Source organism: Geotrypetes seraphini, chromosome 3 (genome assembly GCF_902459505.1).
Source record: "Geotrypetes seraphini chromosome 3, aGeoSer1.1, whole genome shotgun sequence".
NCBI classification, from domain to species: domain Eukaryota; kingdom Metazoa; phylum Chordata; class Amphibia; order Gymnophiona; family Dermophiidae; genus Geotrypetes; species Geotrypetes seraphini.
Window position 1 is genome coordinate 259,706,833 of NC_047086.1, and position 22,325 is coordinate 259,729,157.

A 22,325-nucleotide genomic window follows, 5' to 3' on the forward strand; every position below is an offset into this window, starting at 1 on the left:
TGTGGTGTCAATGGAAAGAGCAGCAGCAGGGCGCAGACAGGAGACGGCACTAAGCGCAGCGATTCCGACTCCAGCCCCAGCACATCCAAGAAGTGCCAGCTGCCCGTCACCCCGAGTTTTGCGAGCACTTTATTTTTTAATCATTTTTTCTCAAAGATGCAAATATCTAAATAGCATAGTGTCTGAAATATATGTCTAGGGTGAACTGACATCACTGTAAAGTATAAATTGAAAATAATAATAATAATAAAAAGGGAAAGTGCATCCAGCCTCGCCTTCAAAATGCAGCAGTAAGACTCATATAGGGACTATGGAAGTCAGGACATCTACAGCCCTACTACATGAAACTAATTGATTGCCCATAACCACAAGAATCAAGTTTAAATTAGGCATCACTGCCTTTAAGATCCTGACAGGCAATGCCCTCAACTACCTACCCGAGTTGGCCATCCTATTCCAGGGTGCCTCCAACAGATATTCCACTAGAAAACTTTTCCACTTAAAAACACGTCCTTACTTAATATTCCCCTCCCCAATCGCACATGCACTCTCCCCAGCAAATAACACACTAGTCATCCCCTTGAACCTCATTTACCAAAAATATCCAAACTCCTAAATAAGCATCTCCCTTAGGTATCCATTTAACCTTCTCCTAAATAAGCATCTCCCTTAGGTATCCACTTAACTGATTCCTTCAAAGTTAGGTATCTTTCTCCAGTTGCCTATATTGTTTTCCCCACTGAACCTTGTAACTACTTGAACCCTGTCAAGTCATTCTATCGATAAATTCAGATATCTTATACTTGTATTTCTATACCACAACATGTAATTTACTTAAATCGTTGTAATGTAATTCTCTCGGTAATGTCCTGATCTCTTTTAACTGTAATCCGCTTAGAACCGCAAGGCACAGGCGGAATAGAAATCACAAATGTAATGTAATGTAATTAAAGGGTAGACCCAGTAGGCACGTGCCTCGGGCCCAAAAATATCAAGGGGGCCCCAGGGCTGACATTAGGAGGGGAGCAAACAGGGCAGGGAGCCCTCGACTGCCTGGTGAGGTGAGGTCAGCATCCCTCCCTTCCACTCTCTCACTGCCCTCTCACCCGCAAGCAAACTTAACCCAGGCTATGGTGCTCTAACTCTGCATGCGCTGGCTTCCCTTCTCCTCTGAAACACGAAGTTACATCATGAGGGGGGGTGGAAGGAAAAGGGAAGATGGCGTGCCCAGTGTTAGAGCAATATGAACCCAGGCTGCGGGGCTTCCCTTCTCTTCCCCCCTCATGATGTAACTTTGTGTTTTGGAGGAGAAGGGAAGCCGGCGAGCAGTATTAGAACCCCATGGCCTGGGTTAAGTTTGCTTATGGGCGGTGGGCAAGAGGACAGCGAGGGAGTAGAAATGAGGGAAGCTGACCTGACCTGACCAGGCTGTTGTGGGGGAGGGGAGAGAAATGTTGCTGCATCCAACTAGGAAGAGAGAGGGGGGATAAATGCTGCTGCACCCAATTGGGGAAAGAGAGGGAAGGAGGGAAAAGGAAGACCAGGGAAGGGAGGTTGAGAAAGAGAGATGCTAAGACCATGGGACAGAGAGGAAGGAAAGGAGATATCAGACCATGGAGGGGGAGGGAAGGGAAGGAGACAGATGCCAGACTAGGGGCAAGAAAGGAGGGAGGGAGAGAAAATGTTAGATAATGGAGGGGGAGGGAGAGATTGAGAAAGAGAGAAGAAAGATGTCAGGGCATGGAGGGAGGGAAGTGAATCTAAGGAGACAGATGCCAAACTAGAGGGAAAGGAAGGAGAGGAGATACCGAAGCATGGAGGGGGAGGGATAGATAGGAGAGAGATGACAGGCCTTGGGGCTGAGTGGGAAGGAAGGAAGGAATAGAGAAGAGAGAGATGTCAGAGCATAGGGGAAGGAGTGGAGACAGAAAAATGGAGAGGGTGTGAAGCTGAAATGAATCATGTACAAAGGAGAGAAGGGGCACAGGACAGACAATTAAGGGACATAGAAAGAGTAAAGATGCCATATGGAAGAGAGAGAGAGGGCGGACACTGGATGGAAAGGACAGATAGGGCAGTGGATGGAAGGGGCAAGAGAGGGTGGACAGTATATGGAAGGGGTAAAGAGAGGGGGTCAGACACCGAGAAAGGGGAACAGACGTTGAATGGAAGTGTGGGGGAGAGGGGGGACAGACATTGAATGGAAGTGTGGGGTGGACAGACATTAAATGGAAGGGGGGTAAGAGAGGGGAGCAGACGCTGGAAGGAAGTGGGGAGGAGAAAGGAAAAAGGGCACATGCTGGATTGGGGGAAGAGAATAGAGTTAGATACTGGAAGGGGTGAGGAAAAGAGGTGGCAAGCTATAGGGAGACACAATGAAAGAGGGAAATTGAGGACTGAATAGTAAGAAAGAATTTAGACAGAGGCAGAACATAAATTGAGAAGGAAGACCAGGGAAGCACAGGAAAAAGGGAGTGGAGAGAAAGATGCCAGAACAGGGGTAAGTCTGGGTCGTCCCTGGAGTTTGACGCGTAATTCCAGCATCCAACGTTGTCTGTTTCATGGCTCTGGAGCTGCTGACCACTAGAGGGCCCGGTTGCGAGACTTCCTTTCTTTTCACCATCACAAAGCAGCGAGGGAGAATTGGTGAATCTTTCACTAGGCAAAACACGTCCCAGTGAACACGCAGATAAAACAAGACAAACGATGAAGCACAGAGCTGCGCTTCATGCTTCTGCCTCAGTCGCCATCTTGGATCTGATCGCTGCTTTGAATTTTGGGAAGGAGGTCTCAGTGCACAAACTCAGCGGTACGCACAGCTGGGTGTCAACTACTTAAAAAGTAGTTTAACTATACTGTATTTACTTTAATAAAAATGTAGTTTAATTACCTGGTTAACTACATTTTCCTTGTAATAGTTTACATAAGACAACTACTGCAAAAGTAATTAAGTAGTAATTTTAATTTACTTTGAAGAACCAAAACCAAAAACTGCAGTAATGTTGTACAGGACGTCAACTCTTTAATAAACAATCATAAAAATAAAATCATAAAACAGTTTGTATCCAAAAGGACTGATAATCCCGGACCCGACACGGTCTGTGTTTTGAAGAAACACTCCTTCCTTAGGGTCCACTTCAGTTGTTGGAAAAATAATGGAAGTGTTGCTGAAAGAAAGGATAATAATAATAATAACTTTATTTTTCTATACTGCCATAGTCAGGTGACTTCTAGGCGGTTTACACTGTAAGAAGGCTGGACATTCAGCGAATAACAAGAGGTCTCAATACAATACAATAAGTCAACATACAATACAATACAAAACAATACAATACAATGAGTCTGTATACAACACAGTACAATATAATACAACGAGTCTAAATATAATACAATACAATAAGTCTAAAGACAACACCATACATAAGTCTAAATATAGTATCGTACAATGAGTCTAAATATAATACAATAGTGTAGAGGGGAAAGTTACAGATTGGAGTTCAATGGGTAATGAGTAACTGAGTATTTCTTTAGAACTTCCATTTGAATTGGAGTACTATGGATAGCGAATATCTGAATACATGAGGGGCATCTTGAGAGAAAGAAAGAAAGGCGTTTAAAGGGAGGGGAGTCCTAGTGCGGGAGGGGACAATTTTAGTCAGTGAATTTTTTCAAATAGGGCGGTTTTGATCGATTTGCAGAATGCACTGTAAGACAGGTTGGGTTCGTTTATGTAGTTTTTCAGTCAAACTTGCTGTCTGTTCGCTTGGAACTTAAAGGTTCTATCCAGGAATGATTTGTATCTACAGCCCGTAATCTTTGGGTATGCAAATATGTTTTTGTTTCTGGTCGCTCGTGTGGGGTTGTGTAGGATGAAGTGAGTTTGTAGGTATGAAGGTGCTAGTCCCCAGACTTGCCTGAAACAGGTGCAAGCAAATTTGAATAGTATTTGCGCTTCAATTGGAAGCCAGTGCAGCTTTTTATAGTAGGGGCTGATGTGGTCATTTTTTCTTAGTCCGAAGATTAGTCGAACGGCGGTGTTTTGTATAAATCTCAGTTTTTTTATTGTTTTTTGTGGGATGCCCAGGTAGATGATGTTGCAGTAGTCAAGAATGGATAAGATCAGTGCCTGTACCAGCAACCTGAATGATGTTGGGTCAAAGTATTTTTTTATGGACCTTAGTCTCCATAGTGTGTAAAAACATTTTTTCACTAGTGAGTTTGTGTGGTCAGTCATAGTTAGGTGTGTGTCTAGAGTGATACCAAGTATTTTTATGTTATTAGAAATTGGGTATTCGTGATTGTTTATTTTTATCGATGTTCTCGTAATTTTGTCTTTAGGACTAGCCAGAAAGACTTTTGTTTTTTCTGCGTTTAGTTTTAGTTTGAAATTGGTGGTCCAATTATCGATTTCGGTCATTACGTTTGAGAGGTTGTCTACAATTTATTTTATGATGTCATTTAAGGGGATTAGAATGGATATGTCGTCTGCGTAAATGTAGTGTATTAAGTTTAGTTTTTGTAGGAGGTGACCTAAGGAGGCGATATAGATGTTGAAAAGTGTGGGCGATAGGGGGGAACCTTGAGGCACGCCTGATGGGTTTTTCCATGGTTTGGAATAATTTCCATTGCTGATTACTCGGTAGGATCTGTTTGATAGAAATTCTTGGAACCATTTCTTTGCCTTTCAGAAATTCCCATTACTTCAAGGCACAGTAGCATGATTTCATGGTCTACCAGGTCGAACGCGCTGCGTTCTAATTGTAGAATTAGTGCGCTTTTGCCTTTGCTAAAGAGATCATAAAGGTGGTTTAGTAAGGAGGCTAAGACAGTTTCTGTGTTGTATCCTTTCCTGAATCCTGATTGGTGTTCACTAAGGATGTTAAATTTGTCCAGGTAGTTTACTAGTTGAAGGTTGACCAATCCTTCCTGTATCTTTGTGAAAAGGGGAATGCTTGCTATGGGTCTGAAATTGGATGTCAGAGCTGAAGAGGTTTTCTGATCTTTGGGGATTGGAGTGATTAGTATGTGTCCCAATTTTTTGTTTAGTGTTCCGCTTGTGAGGGCGGATGTTAGCCATTCAAATAGTTCCTTTTTAAATTCTAGAGGGGCAACTGTCATGATTTTAGGGGGACATGCATCAAGTAGACAGTTAGATTTGGTGTATTTGTTGAAGAGATTTAGGAACTGATGCCAATTTGGATATTCGAGGTGGTCCCATATCATGTCTACTCTGGTGTCTTGGTCGTGAGGTTCGAGGTATTGAAGAGCATTTGTTATGGTAGTGGGTAGAGTTGCTCTTAAGTCAGCGATTTTATTTTGAAAGAAGTTGGCTAGGGTTTGTGCCGATGGAGTGGGTTCATTGTCCTTTTTCAGTATTTGTGTTGTATCGGTTATTGTTTTTACTAGTTTGAACAATTCTTTGCTGTTTATTTTTGAAGTACCAATTTTTTTTGCATAATGCTTAGTGCGTTTTTCTTTGATCAGATTTTTGTATGTACTTCCTTGAATCTAATGGGTTACAGGATCCAAGGCAACATGACTTTACAAAAGGTAAATCGTGCCAAACGAACCTGATTGAATTTTTTGATTGGGTGACCAGAGAGCTGGATCGAGGACATATGCTAGATGTAATTTACTTGGATTTCAGCAAAGCCTTTGATACAGTTCTTCATAGGAGGCTGTTGAACAAACTTGAAGGGCTGAAGTTAGGACCCAAAGTGGTGAACTGGGTCAGAAACTGGCTGTCGGACAGACGCCAAAGGGTGGTGGTTAATGGAAGTCGCTCGAAGGAAGGAAAGGTGAGTAGTGGAGTCCCTCAGGGTTCAGTGCTGGGGCCAATCCTGTTCAATATGTTTGTGAGTGACATTGCTGAAGGGTTAGAAGGAAAAGTGTGCCTTTTTGCAGATGATACCAAGATTTGTAACAGAGTAGACACCGAAGAGGGAGTGGAAAATATGAAAAAGGATCTGCAAAAGTTAGAGGAATGGTCTAATGCCTGGCAACTAAAATTCAATGCAAAGAAATGCAGAGTAATGTATTTGGGGATTAATAATAAGAAGGAACCGTATATGCTGGGAGGAGAGAAGCTGATATGCACGGACAGGGAGAGGGACCTTGGGATGATAGTGTCCGAAGATCTAAAGGCGAAAAAACAGTGTGACAAGGCAGTGGCTGCTGCCAGAAGGATGCTGGGCTGTATAAAGAGAGGTGTAGTCAGTAGAAGGAAGAAGGTGTTGATGCCCCTGTACAGGTCATTAGTAAGGCCCCACTTGGAGTATTGTGTTCAGTTTTGGAGACTGTATCTGGCGAAGGACATAAGAAGACTTAAGGCGGTCCAGAGGAGGGCGACGAAAATGATAGGAGGCTTGCGCCAGAAGACGTATGAGAAGAGACTGGAAGCCCTGAATATGTATACCCTAGAGGAAAGGAGAGACAGGGGAGATATGATTCAGACGTTCAAATACTTGAAGGGTATTAACGTAGAACAAAATATTTTCCAGAGAAAGGAAAATGGTAAAACCAGAGGACATAATTTGAGGTTGAGGGGTGGTAGATTCAGGGGCAATGTTAGGAAATTCTCCTTTACGGAGAGGGTAGTGGATGCTTGGAATGCGCTCCCGAGAGAGGTGGTGGAGAGTAAAACTGTGATTGAGTTCAAAGAAGCGTGGGATGAACACAGAGGATTTAGAATCAGAAAATAATGTTAAATATTGAACTAAGGCCAGTACTGGGCAGACTTGCACGGTCTGTGTCTGTATATGGCCGTTTGGTGGAGGATGGGCTGGGGAGGGCTTCAATGGCTGGGAGGGTGTAGATGGGCTGGAGTAAGTCTTAACAGAGATTTCGGCAATTGGAACCCAAACACAGTACCGGGTAAAGCTTTGGATTCTTGCCCAGAAATAGCTAAGAAGAAAAAATTTTAAAATTTAAATTGAATCAGGTTGGGCAGACTGGATGGACCATTCAGGTCTTTATCTGCCATCATCTACTATGTTACTATGTTACTATGTCCTAATGTGAGCAATTAAAATTAATATATGCAAATGTATGTCTAAGTGACAATGGTGACAGCAAAGGAATGGTGATATTATATGTGTTTAAAAGATATAATAGTGTGAAGCATGCATGTGCAAAGGTTTGAATGTGGTAGTGAACATTACATAAAGTAGATGATTATGTGAGCATAATAGTGAAATGAAAGTAAGTAAAATGTGCAGGAAAAAATTGTTGTATATATAGGATATGGAGTGAGTGAAAACCAGAAGCCATGGAATAATGAAAATATAAAAGAAAATGTAAAATAAAATAATGTAAAAATTCATTGATCCTGATTCTTACATTCTTTTCTTTTCTTTTACATTTTCTTTTATATTTTCATTATTTCATGGCTTCTGGAAACAAGGACAAAGCCAAAGTTTCCTCTGAGAAATCCCATAGGGATCAATTCAGAAGTACAAACAGGCTATGTTTTCAAAAGTATTTTAAAAGCCTTTAAATTTGATTCCAAGCAAATCTGACTTGGAAACTGAATCCATAAACTTGGGCCCAGATGCACTAAAGCCAGTGATTGTTGCTAAACCTGTTTTAACAGCTTTAGTGACTATCACATTTCCCGACCCAATGTACAAAATGGCTCGTTGCATGTTTTTCCCCTTGATCGTCCATTTTCTAATCTGGCCATGCAAATTAGTTAAAACCCCATGCATACTAACTAGCCAAGCGATTGATACACTAACATGACTTGGCTATGCACAAAAAAACCCCCAAGGATTTTAGCAATCAGAAAAAATGACAAATGTGGCACCAAGATGGTAAAGGGGATGGAACTCCTCTCATTTGAGGAAAGACTAAAATGGTTAGGGCTCTTCAGCTAGGAAAAGAAATGGCTGAGGGGAGATATGATTGAAGTCTACAAAATCCTGAGTGGAGTAGAACGTGTACAAGTGGACTGATTTTTCACAAAAACTAGGGGAAATACTTTTAAAACCAATATGAGGAAATATTTTTTCAGTCAGAGGATAGTTAAGCTCTGGAACACGTTGCCAGTGGATGTGGTAAGAGTGGATAGCATAGCTGGTTTTAAGAAAGTTTGGACAATTTCCTGGAGGAAAAGTCCATAGTCTGTTATTAAGACATGGGGGAAGCCACTGCTTACCCTGTATCGTAGCATGGAATATTGCTACTCCTTGGCTTTTGGCCAGGTACTAGTGACCTGGATTGGCTATCGTAAGAACATGCTACTGGGCTTGATGGACCATTGGTCTTACCCAGTAAGGCTATTATGTTCTTATTTATTGATCTTTTTCTGGTGACATTCAAGGATTAACCTGCAAACACAGCAAGATAAAATTGTATTTCTTGATTTAGGTAGGTCTGTTCTATATTTAATTGAGTTCTTTTTCTATTTATTTAATGTATTTGTATTGTAAACTGCTATGAACAATTGTATACTACGGCGGTATATCAAATTTTAACAAACATAAATGTTGTCCAAAAATCCTTCATAACAATGTGCAACCTACGATATATATGCAAATTTTTTTGAAGAGCTACAATTTCATCTCCTAGTACAATCCTTAATCTTGGGAATGCTGGATTATTGCATATCTTGTACCTACCATGTCAGGCATCAATGATAAAACAGTTGCAATCTATACAAAGTACTGCACTACGATTAATCTTTTCCATTAACAAATTTGATCACAAAAACCAGCCTACCAAAAAACACACTGTCTCCACATCATTCTCTTCTTGGTTAGGCTGAAAACTTTTTAGCGTTCCCTCTTATGTATACTTTGGAAGAAAGGCAGGAGAAGGAAAATATGCTAGAGATATTTAAATACCTACATGGCATAACTAAAAGGATGCTTTGGAATGAGGAATATAAAATGAAGATGAAAGGGGACAGAATCAGGAATAATCTGAGGAAAGGGTGGTGATTTCATGGAAAGGCCTCCTGGTATAGGTGGTGGAAATGAAAGCTGTATTTGAATTCAAGAAAGCTTGGGACAAGTGCATAGGATCTCCTAGAGAAGAAGGAGGGATGATAGATAGCACAGATTGGTAGACTGGATAGGCCATATGGTCTTCATCTGCCCTCATTTTTCCATCTATGAAATCCTGTATATACTCGAATATAAACCAAGATTTTGGGGCCCAAAAAATGGCCCAAAAATGGGGGTCTTGGTTTATATTCAAGCCACCCCCTCACCACCTGCACAGCTGTCCTCCTTATGTTCACCGCTAAGCTTCTGCATGCAGGCCGATCCCCACCCCCCTACGCCGCTATCCTCAACACACGCAGCCAGCTGACATCCATACACCTACCCGAAATGCTGACCCTCAAGAACCACTCCTAATGCTGCCACAGATTTGATCGCTGACCTTCATCCACGGGACCAGCCACCCCCGGAGCCGCTAACCCATCTCACCACACCCCCTGGAACTGTTGACCTCCATGCTCCCCCCTGAGCCGCTCCCCTACTCCACCCCACTCACAAGAATCGCCAACCTCCATGCATGCCCAATCCGGAGCCGCCGACATCCACACACAGACCACCAGCGATTCACTCCATGCTAAGCCAGTGTGGGGACCCGAGCATCTGCGCATGCCCAAGGCCTGGCCACTCCTGCCCTTGCTGAGAATCTCAGAGGGGGCAGGACCGGCAGACACTGAACATATAGAGACACTCAAGGCTCCCACTAGCTCAGCACAGAGCAGATCACCAACGGTCTGTGCATGGATGCCAACGGCTCTGGGCTCTGGGGGGAGCCAGTGGCTCCGTGCATGGATGTCAGTGACTTTGGTGGGTGGGCTGGATAAGCAGCTGTTCAGGGTCTACTGGTTCCCGCCCCCCTCCGAGATTCTCGGAGAGGGCGGGAGCTGCCAGGCCTTGGGCAAACTCATGGAAACACTAATTAAAAGCAAATTGGACACGATCTTGAATGAAGGGAATCTTCGGGATCCCAGTCAGCATGGATTCACCAAGGGTAGGTCCTGCCAATCCAATCTCATCAGTTTCTTTGACTGGGTAACAAGAAAGTTGGACTTGGGAGAGTCTTTGGAAGTCGTGTACCTGGACTTCAGTAAAGCTTTTGACAGTGTCCCACACCGCAGGCTGCTAAGCAAGATGGAATCGATGGGGTTAAGAGAGACACTAACTGCATGGGTCAATGATTGGCTGAGTGGCAGACTTCAGAGGGTGGTGGTTAATGGTACCTTCTCTAAAACATCGGAGGTGACCAGTGGAATGCCGCAGGGCTCGGTCTTGGGTCCACTCCTTTTCAACATATTCATAGGGGATCTGACTCAAGGGCTTCAAGGTAAAATAACACTATTCGCCGATGACGCCAAACTATGTAATATAGTAAGTGAATGTAGTTTACAGAATTACATGGCGCAGGACCTGCTTACATTGGAAAGTTTATTTAGTTGAGACTGAAATAAATTTAGCAAATATGGCAACAGGGTAATTTGGAATGATTTATAAAACTCAACTGTAAAACCATCACCACCTGGAGCAGATCCAGCTCTAAGGGACTTCAATGCTATCTGCAATTCATTTATCGAAATTGGTTTTTCTAACTTTTCTTTTATATGATCAGGAACCTTCGGTCCTTCAATTAAATTTAAAAATTTGACTCCTTCCTTTTCTTTATCTAAATAAGGCTCAGAAGAATATAGATCTTTATAAAACTTCAAAAATTGTTTTAAAATAGAATCAACTTGAGAATAAGAATTCCCTTTATCATCTTTAATTGCAATTATCTTAGTTTTCCTTTTTTTTGCTTTCAAATAATTTGCCAATAATCTTCCTGCCTTATTTGAATTTCCATAATACAATGCTTGTTGAGAAAATAGATCTTTTCTAATCAGTTTGGAAGAGATCTCATTATACTTTCCTTTCATTTTCAAGAGGTCTTGTAATGTTGAATATTCCCATTTATCTACTAATTTTGATTCTAATATCTTTATTTTTTGTTCCAAATTAGAAAATTGTTTTTTAATTGGTTTTTTAATATAAGCCGAAAATGAAATAATTTGACCTCTCATGGTTGCCTTAAAAGCATCCCATAACGTTTCCATAGAGACATCTTCCGTATTATTAATATGAAAATACTCATTCATTTTCCCTTGTATTTCCTCTATGAAATTTGGTTCCATCAGCAATGTATTATCAAATCTCCATACAGGTCTACTATCCTCTTGATCACGTATTTTAATTTTAATCCACACTCCCCCATGATCAGACAAAATAATTGGATCTATGGAGGCTTGTGTTACTTGTTGAACTAATGAATCCGAGACAAATATATAATCTATTCTTGAAAAAGATTTATGCACATGGGAACAAATGAAAATTCCTGATCATTAAAATGAAAAATTCTCCATATATCTTTCAGATCACAATTTTGTACCAAATTATCTAAGCCTAATGATTTCATAAATCTACTAGGTTTTTTATCCATAATAGGATCAATAACAGCATTGAAATCCCCTGCCACTACTAAATTAGAAGCAGCCAGTGGTAACAACAATTGTTGTAAAGATTTAAAAAATTAAATTTGGTTCAAATTAGGTGCGTATACATTGAAAAGCGCCATGGAAATATTTCCCAGAATCATATCTACATGCATCCACCTCCCTAAAGGATCAGCAGCAATTAATTTAAAATTTGCATTACATCTTTTATTTACCAGTATTGCAACGCCTGCTTTTTTCTTATCAGCTGGAGCATAAAAAACATGTTTTAATCCAACTTCCTTTTTGCTTTTGAGATTCTAAGGCTGACAAATGAGTCTCTTGAATGAAACATATATCTATATTTTGATCTTTCAAAAATAAAAGTGCTTTCTTCTTTTTAATTGGATGGTTTAAACCATTAACATTTAGTGAAAGTATTTTAAGTTCCATTTATATATTCATCACTTTCGTATACGTTTTCTAACAAATATTCTGAACTATTATAATATTCCTTTGTATCAAGCATTTCCCTTAATTTATTATGCATCAAATCCCTCTCCCCCCCTTATTGTTTTATATAATATAATCATAATACCCCACAAACCCCTCCCAAATCCCACCCCTTATCCCACCCTTACTTATATTGCGATAACTTGAAGTCATAGGAACAGCCCAACAAACCCTCTCACCTCCCCCATAAGTATTATATAGTACTATTTCCTCTAAAAAATGCATATTAAACCATTCATACTTTTAATACATTCCAAACATATATCATATTCTTCTGCCTAACTCCATTCCATTAATATTTAATTTTGTTAAATATTTAGAACCCATTGACAAAACATATTAAGAAATTTACCACATCTTTATCTGTAATAAAACCATTTTAAACTAAAAACCATAATAATAAACATAGGATTATATTATAAGAAACAATCTTATGTTTTCTGTTTTTGTTTGTTTATAATTTTGTTAAATATTTAGAATCTATTGACAAAAGCATATTAAAAAAAAAATTTTCCCCCCCTTTTTCTTCCTTTCATATCTTTTTTCCTCTTCCCTCCATCAATCAAAACATTTCAATTCTTTAAACAATATCCCCTGCTAATACATAAGGATTCAGACCCCAGTACTTTTTACCAAAAACACAATCTAATATAGGGGGCATGCCACTTCATGCAAGTGCTCCAATATATGCCCAAGAGTTTTATTAGTCATATATAACAGTCCACACCAAATTCTGTACCATCATGACTCCCGCAGGATCAATATCAGTGCTTAACTCCAATTTCAGTGAACACTGATTATTCACAGCAGTATCCACTATTAATTCAGGAAGCAGGCAGATGTATATCTATTAATTGAAACACTAAAAACACTCTACTGCTAGATACAAAAAATGTTTCTGTTTTTGACATCTCATTTTCTTGCCACTGCAGCCCATTAAACAAACAAAATTATATTCATTAATCAAAAACTTGGTATTAAAGCATGGGTTCCAGGCATATTCATAGATGATAATCTCACACTTAAAACCCACACAGTCAAGACAACAGTAACTTATTCAGGTGTGATTCAAATCAATCAGTAACCACCCTTTAGTCCTGGATTATTGGTATATTAGTCCATTTTCTTCCCACAGTTTAATCTCATGAAACCCATTAGGCATGTCAGGTGAAACTGTCTTCCAGTTCCCTTACCAATATTAAAACCTAGTGAAACTGCACAAATCATGGCATTATTTTCACAGCAGGCAGCAAAAAAACCCTTGAGGGCTCTCACCAAAGTCATTTTTCTTCATGTCGTTTCAGCTGCTTCCATATCTGTAAGGGTTGCTGACATTCATTCATTACTCCTGCATTCTCAACCCACATCGCTAAAACCAGGCCATAGAATCACGTGCATCCACCCTGCCCCGTGCACAAACAAATATACAAGAATGCATCACGGGCTGATTACACACCACTTGAGCCCCTCCACACCTACTCAGCAGCCCGGACCCGCGCCAAAAGTCTGAAAGTGCAGCGCGATCCAGGCACTGCAACAAGTTCTTCCGGGGTCAATTACACACAGCCAATCACATGAAGAACCCAAAAATGTCCGGGTTAAGCACGCAGCCTGTTCTCCTCCTGCACGGTAAGACAATGCTATATCAGAGCTTCCACAACTAATTTAATTGGTAATTTCCATCTAGTTATGTCAAAAATGTGCACTCCTTTCCAGCGGCGCCAAAGCTCTCAGACTAAGACAGGATCGGGACGTGCTCAACAAATGGAAACGCCCCCTCCTCCCCGGCCCGCTCACCGACTCAAAAGACAGTAAATTTTAACGGAGCAGAGCACAAGGTTCGGGGGGAGGGAGGAGGCGGAGCACTGCTCTAGTGTTCCGATGTTTATTCCAAGTGCCAATCTCTAGTTTCACCCCATACAATGTCACAATGTCTCTCCTCTTCAGCACTAGGAAACTTCCTGGATGAAAAAATCTTACAACCTTCTCAAGGCCTCATTTGAAACTCCTCCCCTTGCTTCTTAGAATCCTTTTGGCGTCAGGGAAACTTGAATGCCAGCAAAATTCTTTATATTTATTTTCCTTCACCATTCTGTATTAGAATCCATATCAGTTTAATTTTAAACTATTCTAATCATTCCAATATAGTTATTCCCTCAATTACAGTAGCCATCTTGGTATCCATTAAAGTATATGAAGAAAAGAAATTTCCTATATTTCCTTTAAATCCAAACTTTTCTCTCTCATATAAACAACTTTAAAAAAAACCCTATCAATTTCCTAAATATTTACTTCCATAAATAAATTAAACTCTAAATCATAGTTGTTTCTTGTGATGATAAAAATTCCTTAAGTTTCTCTGGGTCATTAAATTGATAAAATTTCTCCTTGTATGTAACTCTCATTACTGCAGGGTAATACAGTCCATATTTAGCTCCCATATCCTTCAAAGGTTGTCTAAATTGTAAGAACTTTTTCCTAATTTGAAGTCTCTTTTGCAAAGTCCTGTAGAATGATAATTTTGGAATCTTTATATTTTACTTCTTTAACTTCTTTTGATGCTCTTAAAATTTCCAGTACATGTTGGAATCTTAATACCTTAAAAATCACAATTCTTGGCTTATCATTATTTTGACTTCTCATACCAATCCTATGTGCTTTTTCTATTTCTAATGGAACTTTTATTTTAAGTGGTAGAATTTTTGGAATTACTTCTTCCAAAAAGGCAATCATATCCTTCCCCTCAGCTCCTTCCTTTAATCAAAGTATTCTTAAATTTTGATTTCTAGATCTGTTCTCCATATCAATCATTTTTTTATTTAAGTCCATTAAGATATTATGATCTTCTTTATTCCTTTGTTGTATGTGCTCAATTTTTTCTATTCTATTTTCTATCTTATCCATTTTATTAGTTAATATATCAAATTTGCTGTTCATAATGGTCATTTCTTGTTTCATTTCTATCATATTCAAATTTATCTTCTTCATTTCTTCCAGTACCTCAATTATATCCAAGGCATCCATAGGCAGAGGTATCTCACTGGACTGTAGATCTTCTTTTAGTCTTTTTGTTTTTCCTGTTGACTTAGAATGAGATTCTGGTATCTTCTGTTTATTTGAAGACATTTCTCTTGTTTGAGTTAAATTAGAAGAAATATCTGTTAATTAATTCAAATAAAAATTGCTCATGGGAGGGAGCTCAGCCATTAGCCTGCCATCTACTCGGCTCCAAGTTCCGGAATCATCTTATATGTTTCTATGGGCATATGCAGATGCTAGGCCCCACACTCGATCAGCATACAGAGTTGACATCAATAGATGTCTTCTGCCCTAAAAGGTAAAGCTGTTAAGTTTATTAGGTAATTTTATTAGGTGATTTTTTTTTTAATACTGCCTATTTTAATTTCTAAGTGGTTTATTGCAATGCACTTACTGGTAACACAGGGGAGTGTAATTACTCTGTATTTTTCTTTTGAGAATGATAAAATTTACAAGTCTGTAAGGTATGGTATTCTTCCTTCTTCTTTTCCCTGTGTGTGGTCACACTGTACATGCTAACTATTGGGGGGTGTTCATGGGGGTATTTTTGGTTTCCTGATGTGTGTTGTTTTTTTAACCTTTTGATCCTAAAGGAATTTTGTATAGAAAAAAATATTTTGAAAAAATATGGTCATCTTTGTTGATGTGTCATGACAGGTCACCTAAAATTACTATCTGTAGCAGGCTAATATTTATTTGGACCTAGATTTTGTTTTACAGAAGCACCCATGAACGACTTGGTTATATGTTATTGGTTATTCCTGTTTTTGTTGTTCTTAAGTATATTAATCTTGTATACACTCCTTTGTAACATATCTGTCATAATGGCCAATATCTTTTTATTTGTTTAAACTGATGTTATTGTAAACATTGTGTGGTTTTATACTAACAAAAATATTTGTGTTAAAACTTATGGCAAGGATGTCTAGTCTTTGTAGACTGGCTCACCAGGATCACCCAAGTTTTTAATCTCAGTTTATATTTGAGTCAACCATTTTTCCTCCCTTTTGGGGGGGAAAAATGGGAGTCTTGATTTATATTCGGATTGACTTATATTTGCGTATATACAGTAGAGGAATTGAGGAGAAGCTCCAAAAATAAGGGCTGTCTTGTAACCAATCAAGAAATTCACCAAAGGATCCCCATTCTCTCAACTCCAGCACACTTACATGGCCCAATAACTTTCCTGACTGTTGATCACAAGGCCTTCCTGCCTTTATTGGATCAAGCAGCTGTAATTCCAGGTTGCCTAATTCCCTGTCCCAATGGCTTCTTATTGTGTGGGGTGCCATTCCTATGACATTGGATTGAATCCAATGACAGTCTCCTTTAAGATCGTATGGAGTTCTATGGCACTCACTCCAGGAGGGCAAGCATACATTGTGCACTAATGCACATTGGCAAACCTCCCTAGTATCAAAGGGCAGACTCAATTTTCTGGGGCTAAGTGTATTATAGTTATAGATTTTTACTACCGGTATTCTTTGTATTTGACTCCTCTTCATTCAAAGATCATTTTGTGCATGTTAACTGTACTTATTAGATTTCAGATATTTCATGAACTGGGTAAGACTGCACCTTCAATCTCCTTACATGGAACTTACCTATCATTTCCACTTAATACTCTTACATAGTGACATCACACAGTGAGGGTGGTTAAATGAGTCCAGGATCATTCCATCATAGAAATTTGCTAAGCATTTCATTATGAATGGCTTCTGATCAATTTTTTTAATGTCTTTTTACCATGCCTAAAGTGATAAAAACTTGTCTAATACCAATAAAATAAAAGGTTTATTTATTTTTAACAGCCAGAGAAATACCCTGTTCAAGACACAGAAATTCCTAAAGGTATAGTATATTCTAGTTTTCACTATTATAGGTGTTTACATACCTAAGCAAAAAAAAAAAAAAAGAGTAAAGCTAAAAAGAAAAGAAAGTTATTTGATAATTTGCATTAGTTTCCAGTTGTAGTTCTTTATCTCAATCCGTTTAAAAACAGGAGGGCTAATTTATAATTTTTATGTGCTTCATAAGAGATAAGCATTCAATCCAAAAAAGAGCAGAGCAATCCAGGTCTTCAAACCAATGGGAATTTAATAGTAAACTTACAAAGTAATATCAAGACAAGACTTGACTCAACACTGGCTGTGTTTTGGCTGAAAAGCCTGCCTCAGGAGTCTTAAGAGCCTCATAAACTGAATCAATTCACACACTGGAACACTGCCCATACGCCGAGAGGTTGGATAGGCTGGGACTCTTCTCTCTGGAAAAAAGGAGGCTCAGGGGAGATATAATAGAGACCTTCAAGATCATGAGGGGCATAGAGAGGGTGGATAGAGACAGATTCTTCAGACTGAAGGGGACAACAGGTACGAGGGGGCATTCGGAGAAACTGAAGGGAGATAGGTTCAAAACAAATGCAAGGAAGTTTTTTTTCACCCAAAGGGTCGTGGACACTTGAATGCGCTACCGGAGGAAGTGATCAGGCAGAGTACAGTACAGGGATTCAAACAGGGATTGGACGGATTCCTGAGGGATAAAGGGATCGTGGGATACTGAGAGAGGTGCTGGGATGTAACACAAGTATAGAAAGCTAACCAGGTAATAAGTATAGAAACCCAACCAGGACGTGCATGTGCAAGACCGGAAGGTTAGGACTTCGATGGGAAGATAGGACTTCAATGAGAAACCAAGGTGGCAAGGGGGCCCCTTCTGGTGATTCAGACAGGTCGTGACCTGTTTGGGCCGCCGCGGGAGCGGACTGCTGGGCAGGATAGACCTGTGGTCTGACCCAGCGGAGGCACTGCTTATGTTCTTATGTTCTTACATGAGAACAACTAAAAAAATGTGCAGTTGAGAAAAACAGCCAACTGCACTTTTTAAAGTTTTTCTCATGTATGAATTGCTTCAGTTTATGAGACTCTTAAGACTCCTGAGGCAGGCTTTTCAGCCAAAACACAGCCAGTGTTGAGTAATGTGACCATTTATTTTTTTCATCAAAATGGGACATCTATTAATATTCAGTCCTGCCCCCAATCCTACCCTAGCCCAACCCCAGCCCTGCCCTCAATTTCTTTCATTAATTTTTCATGGGGGATGTAGGATGCCATTTGTGAAGGCTATATGTCTACTATTTCATGCCTTGACAAACACAACCATTTCTGCTGGTGGGCAGAAAGGGAGCTGGTGGATTCTGGGCAAGAGACTGGTCCTGCCTGGCTTTGAAAATATAAGTCCCTTCTGCCTTCCTCCACTGGACAGTCCTCATCGTGTCAGGACCTGTGGCAAGTATTTCATATCCATTCTCTTCCCTGCATTATCTCTTTTAGTGTTATCAGGCACTGGGCTAAACTGAGGCAAAGAGAGAGAAAAAATATGCCTCCCTGCTCTCCTCCCCCCAAAGCCGACACCCTCGCAACACTCCCCTAACTTTCTTTCTTTCTCCCTGCCTGTCCCCACACCACTGCCACTAACAATTTATCCCTACTTCCCTGTCAACGCCGCTGACATAGCAACAGGACCAGCTGAGGCGAGTGCAGCGACTGCACAACGGCCGGCCTAGAAGACTTCCCCCAACGTCAATTCTGACATCAAAGAGGAAGTTCCGGGCCAGCTCTGACCCACCCCCGCCTCCCTCCCGCCTTCCCCCCCAGCATCCTGGCCTTACCTGGTGGTCTAGCAGGCTTTCGGGGCAGGAGCGATCTTCCTACGCTCCTGCCCCGTGCAGATCGCCAATAGGAAATGACTGCTGTGAGTTCCCATAGTCTCTTGAGACTACCACGGGAGCTCACGGCAGCCATTTCCTATTGGCGATCTACACGGGACAGGAGTGTAGGAAGATCACTCCTGCCCCGAAAGCCCGCTAGACCACCAGGTAAGGCCGGGATGCAGAGGGGAAGGCTAAACTATGGGTTGTTTCTTTTCCCCTCCACCCAATATCGCGAATATGTGAAATTGCGATTGCCAAAACCGCGAATGGGGAGGGGGAAGTGTATAAGTTTGGTTTGAAGACCTGGACTGATCTGCTCTATTATGGATTGCTTATTGCTTGTATGCAGAGGCTGACATTCCCTATTCTTTGGTGTTTCATAAGAGATAATAGCAATGTTCAGAAGGATGGTGTTTGGGAGAAGAAGAGGGAGAATATGAGGATACAAACAGCAAGAGGTGTACCTAAGGAAAGAGATGAGAGAAAATTAGAGAAAGTGAGCAAAAGGTGTTAGATACTATATATAATCAACTGCAGATCACAGAACAGATTTTTCTCTAATAGGATATGCAACTGAATCAAACCAAAATGGAAAATTACTTCAAGGTAATCTAAAATAGAATCGGCTTTTCTGGCTGGAGGAAGTACAAAATGGCAGAAGCAGATCCAGTTAATCCCTCAAAAATTCCACTGCCCAAAGATGGTGCAGAGCGCAATGTGGAGGTGGCTAATGTGAAATAACAGATGGAAATTGCTAATGTTCAGGCAACCCAGTTGGAGAGTCGGATGGATAAGATGGAGGAGGGTTTTGTACAGTGTCAGAAGGATCATAAAAGACTGTCAGGAATGGAAAAACATCTGGAAGATTATGAGAATAGGGCCTGGAGGAATAACATTAGGGTCCTGGGTCTCAAGGAAAATTTGAAAGGGATAAATCATGTATCCTTTTTAGAGGAATTAATACCAAACTTGCTGCCAGTAAAGTTCAAATTTCAGTTGGAAATTGAACGAGCCCACAGGATTCCAGCAAGAAGATTCAGTAGTCAAATGGGCCCAAGACCGATAATCTTTTGTGTGTTAAGATTTCAGCAGGCACTGGAAATACTGAGATTAGCAAAAGCAAATAGAAATCTTCAGTACAAAGAATCTAAATTGTCATTTGTGCCAGATTTCGCAAAAATGGAAACAATTTCTGTCAATGAGGCCAAAATTAAAAGAACTTGACATCAAATATGGTCTTTTTACCCTGCCACAATGTGGATTACACATGGTAGTGAAACTTTAAATTTTGATGATCCTGCCAAGTTGATGGATTACTTGGCTCAGCAAACGGAGCAGCAACTGGAGCAGATGCATACATAACATGGATTGATTATTAGACTGATGAATGTGGGGGTTTACATCTGAAGAGATTTTTGATTTTGTAATAAAGAGTAACAGGATTACAAGAAGAGTGTTTGAAAACTAAAATATGTAAAGAACAGAAGTATTTTAATGGAAGTCTTGGTGTATAGTTTATACAAACAGTTTTGACAGTTGAAAAATGCCGGTTTTGGAGTGGAATCCTCCTAGTCTTCTCTATTATCAGCTGATTGCTGGAAAATTGGGCATGAAGGAACACCCCCTAACGTGAGCAGCTTGACGTCGAAGTTTCACAAGATGGAGTGCTGTGATTCAAAGCTGGTAGCAGATTGATGGTTTCCTGTTAAATTGTACAGTGGATATGAAGTTTGGAGAAGTGGCTTGAAATACATACTCAAACTGGGAAGATCGACATGGATCGGGTAATGACATGTACTCGTTTATTATCTTCTTTTCGTTGAAGTTTTGTGGCTCATGAGAAGAGAGGGGAAATGGCCTGCAGTGATGTTTAAGGAAAAAAAAAAGAATTATTGGAGTAAAATCCTCCCAGTCTTCTCTATTATCAGCTGATTGGTGGAAAATCGGGCATGAAGGAACGCCCCTTAATGTGTGTGGGGGGGCATGGCATCAAAGTTTTACAAGATGGAGTGCTGTGATTCAAAACTGGGAGATCGTTTGGTTTCCTGCCAAAATTGTACAATGGATAATGAAAGAAGTTTGGAGAAGAGGCTTGAAATATGGTGGGGTCATGCGCTTCAGCACTGAGAGGACGTTGTCTTGTTTTCGATCTAAGATTTCGACAATGTTTGCTGGAAGAAATTTAACGCAGAGGTCTAAAACGCACTTTCATATTGGGACTGCTCGGCGTGAATTGGGTAGTGACATAGACTGGAAAATTATCTTTTCATGTAAAGGAGAGTAGAGGGGGAAGTGGAGTTAAGTGCTGAGGATTTGCCTGCTACATAGTTTTTAAAACAGGCATATTCTTCAATTTTTATGTATAAAATGTTTACTTAGCGGTCGATGGTATTTTAAGGGTCAAAATTAATAGTTTTACTATTATTTAGGAGTTCATATTCAATTCTCTGTTGCTAATAAATATTATATGAATAGTTTAGCTCTGGCCCAGGTTAGAAAATGTATTGATGCCTATAATTATTTTCTAATAGAAGAAGAATTGTATTCTGTTCTATTTGATAAGATAAAGGGTGGATATAAATGCAAAAGTAAGTATTGTGAGTAACTTAATTCAAACAATATTGTTTAATAATAATAACAATTTATATACTGCAGGACCGTGAAGTTCTATGCAGTTTACAATGATTAAAGATGTTACCGATTGAGTGGACTTAACAAAGTACAGACTTAGTGATTAACAGTTCTAGAGATCGTTTGTTGAGGACTAAGATTGTACTGGTTGGTTTCCTAAGTATTTCAGGAACAGATGTGTTTTTAGGCGTTTCCTGAATTCCCTATAAGTAGTAGGCATGAGTAATTGTTCTAGATCTTTACCCCATAGTGCTGCTTGATGTGAGAAAATATGTTGGTGATGACTTTTAAATTTACAACCTCTAACCGGTGAAGAAACAAAGTTCGGGTGTGAGCTTCACCTGTGTCTGTTGGTTGTGAAAGAGAAAAGGTCTTTCATATATTTAGGGGCTAAGCCATAAAGTACCTTGAAGCAAAAACAACTAAACTTTAATTTAACACGTGCCTCCATCGGCAGCCAGTGTAGAAGTCGATATGAAGATGTTACGTGATCAAACTTCTTCAGTCCACAAAGTAGTCTAACCGCTGCATTTTGTACCAGTTGCAATCATCGTATATTCTTCTGGGGCAGTGCCAAATAGGCGATGTTACAATAATCGAGTTGACCCAATTTAAGGGATTGTACCAGGATTTGAAATGATGAGACATCGAAGTAAGCTCTGATGGACTGAAGCTTCCAGAGGGTGAGAAAGATTTTTCTAATTAAGGAGTCTACCTGGTCTTTCATGGTCAGGCTCTGGTCCAGTGTTACTCTGAATACCTTTGTTGTATTTGTTTGAGCAGCTTTTACTATTTCGTTTAGGGGCAATTTTATCTAAAATGGATGTGCTAGTTTTCATCCAGTGGTCTTAGAAATCAACTCCTTCTATCTTCACTTGTAGATCATATTGTGACCAATATTCCTCTGGGTTGATATGGCCCCTTGTGAGGTGTTCTCTTTTTGTCCATGGGTGTGTCTTAGATTTTAGC

The 22,325-nt window shown here is 40.0% G+C and overlaps 1 protein-coding gene across 1 annotated transcript in view; it reads left to right on the top strand.

Annotated features, from left to right (window-relative positions):
- Positions 1-22,325, top strand: part of EDARADD (EDAR associated death domain) — a 162,533-nt gene that overhangs the window by 101,856 nt on the left and 38,352 nt on the right. Inside the window, exon 3 of the mRNA XM_033935585.1 lies at positions 16,825-16,864. Within this exon, the coding sequence (XP_033791476.1) occupies positions 16,825-16,864 (40 nt within the window). The remainder of the gene's footprint in view (positions 1-16,824; positions 16,865-22,325) is intronic.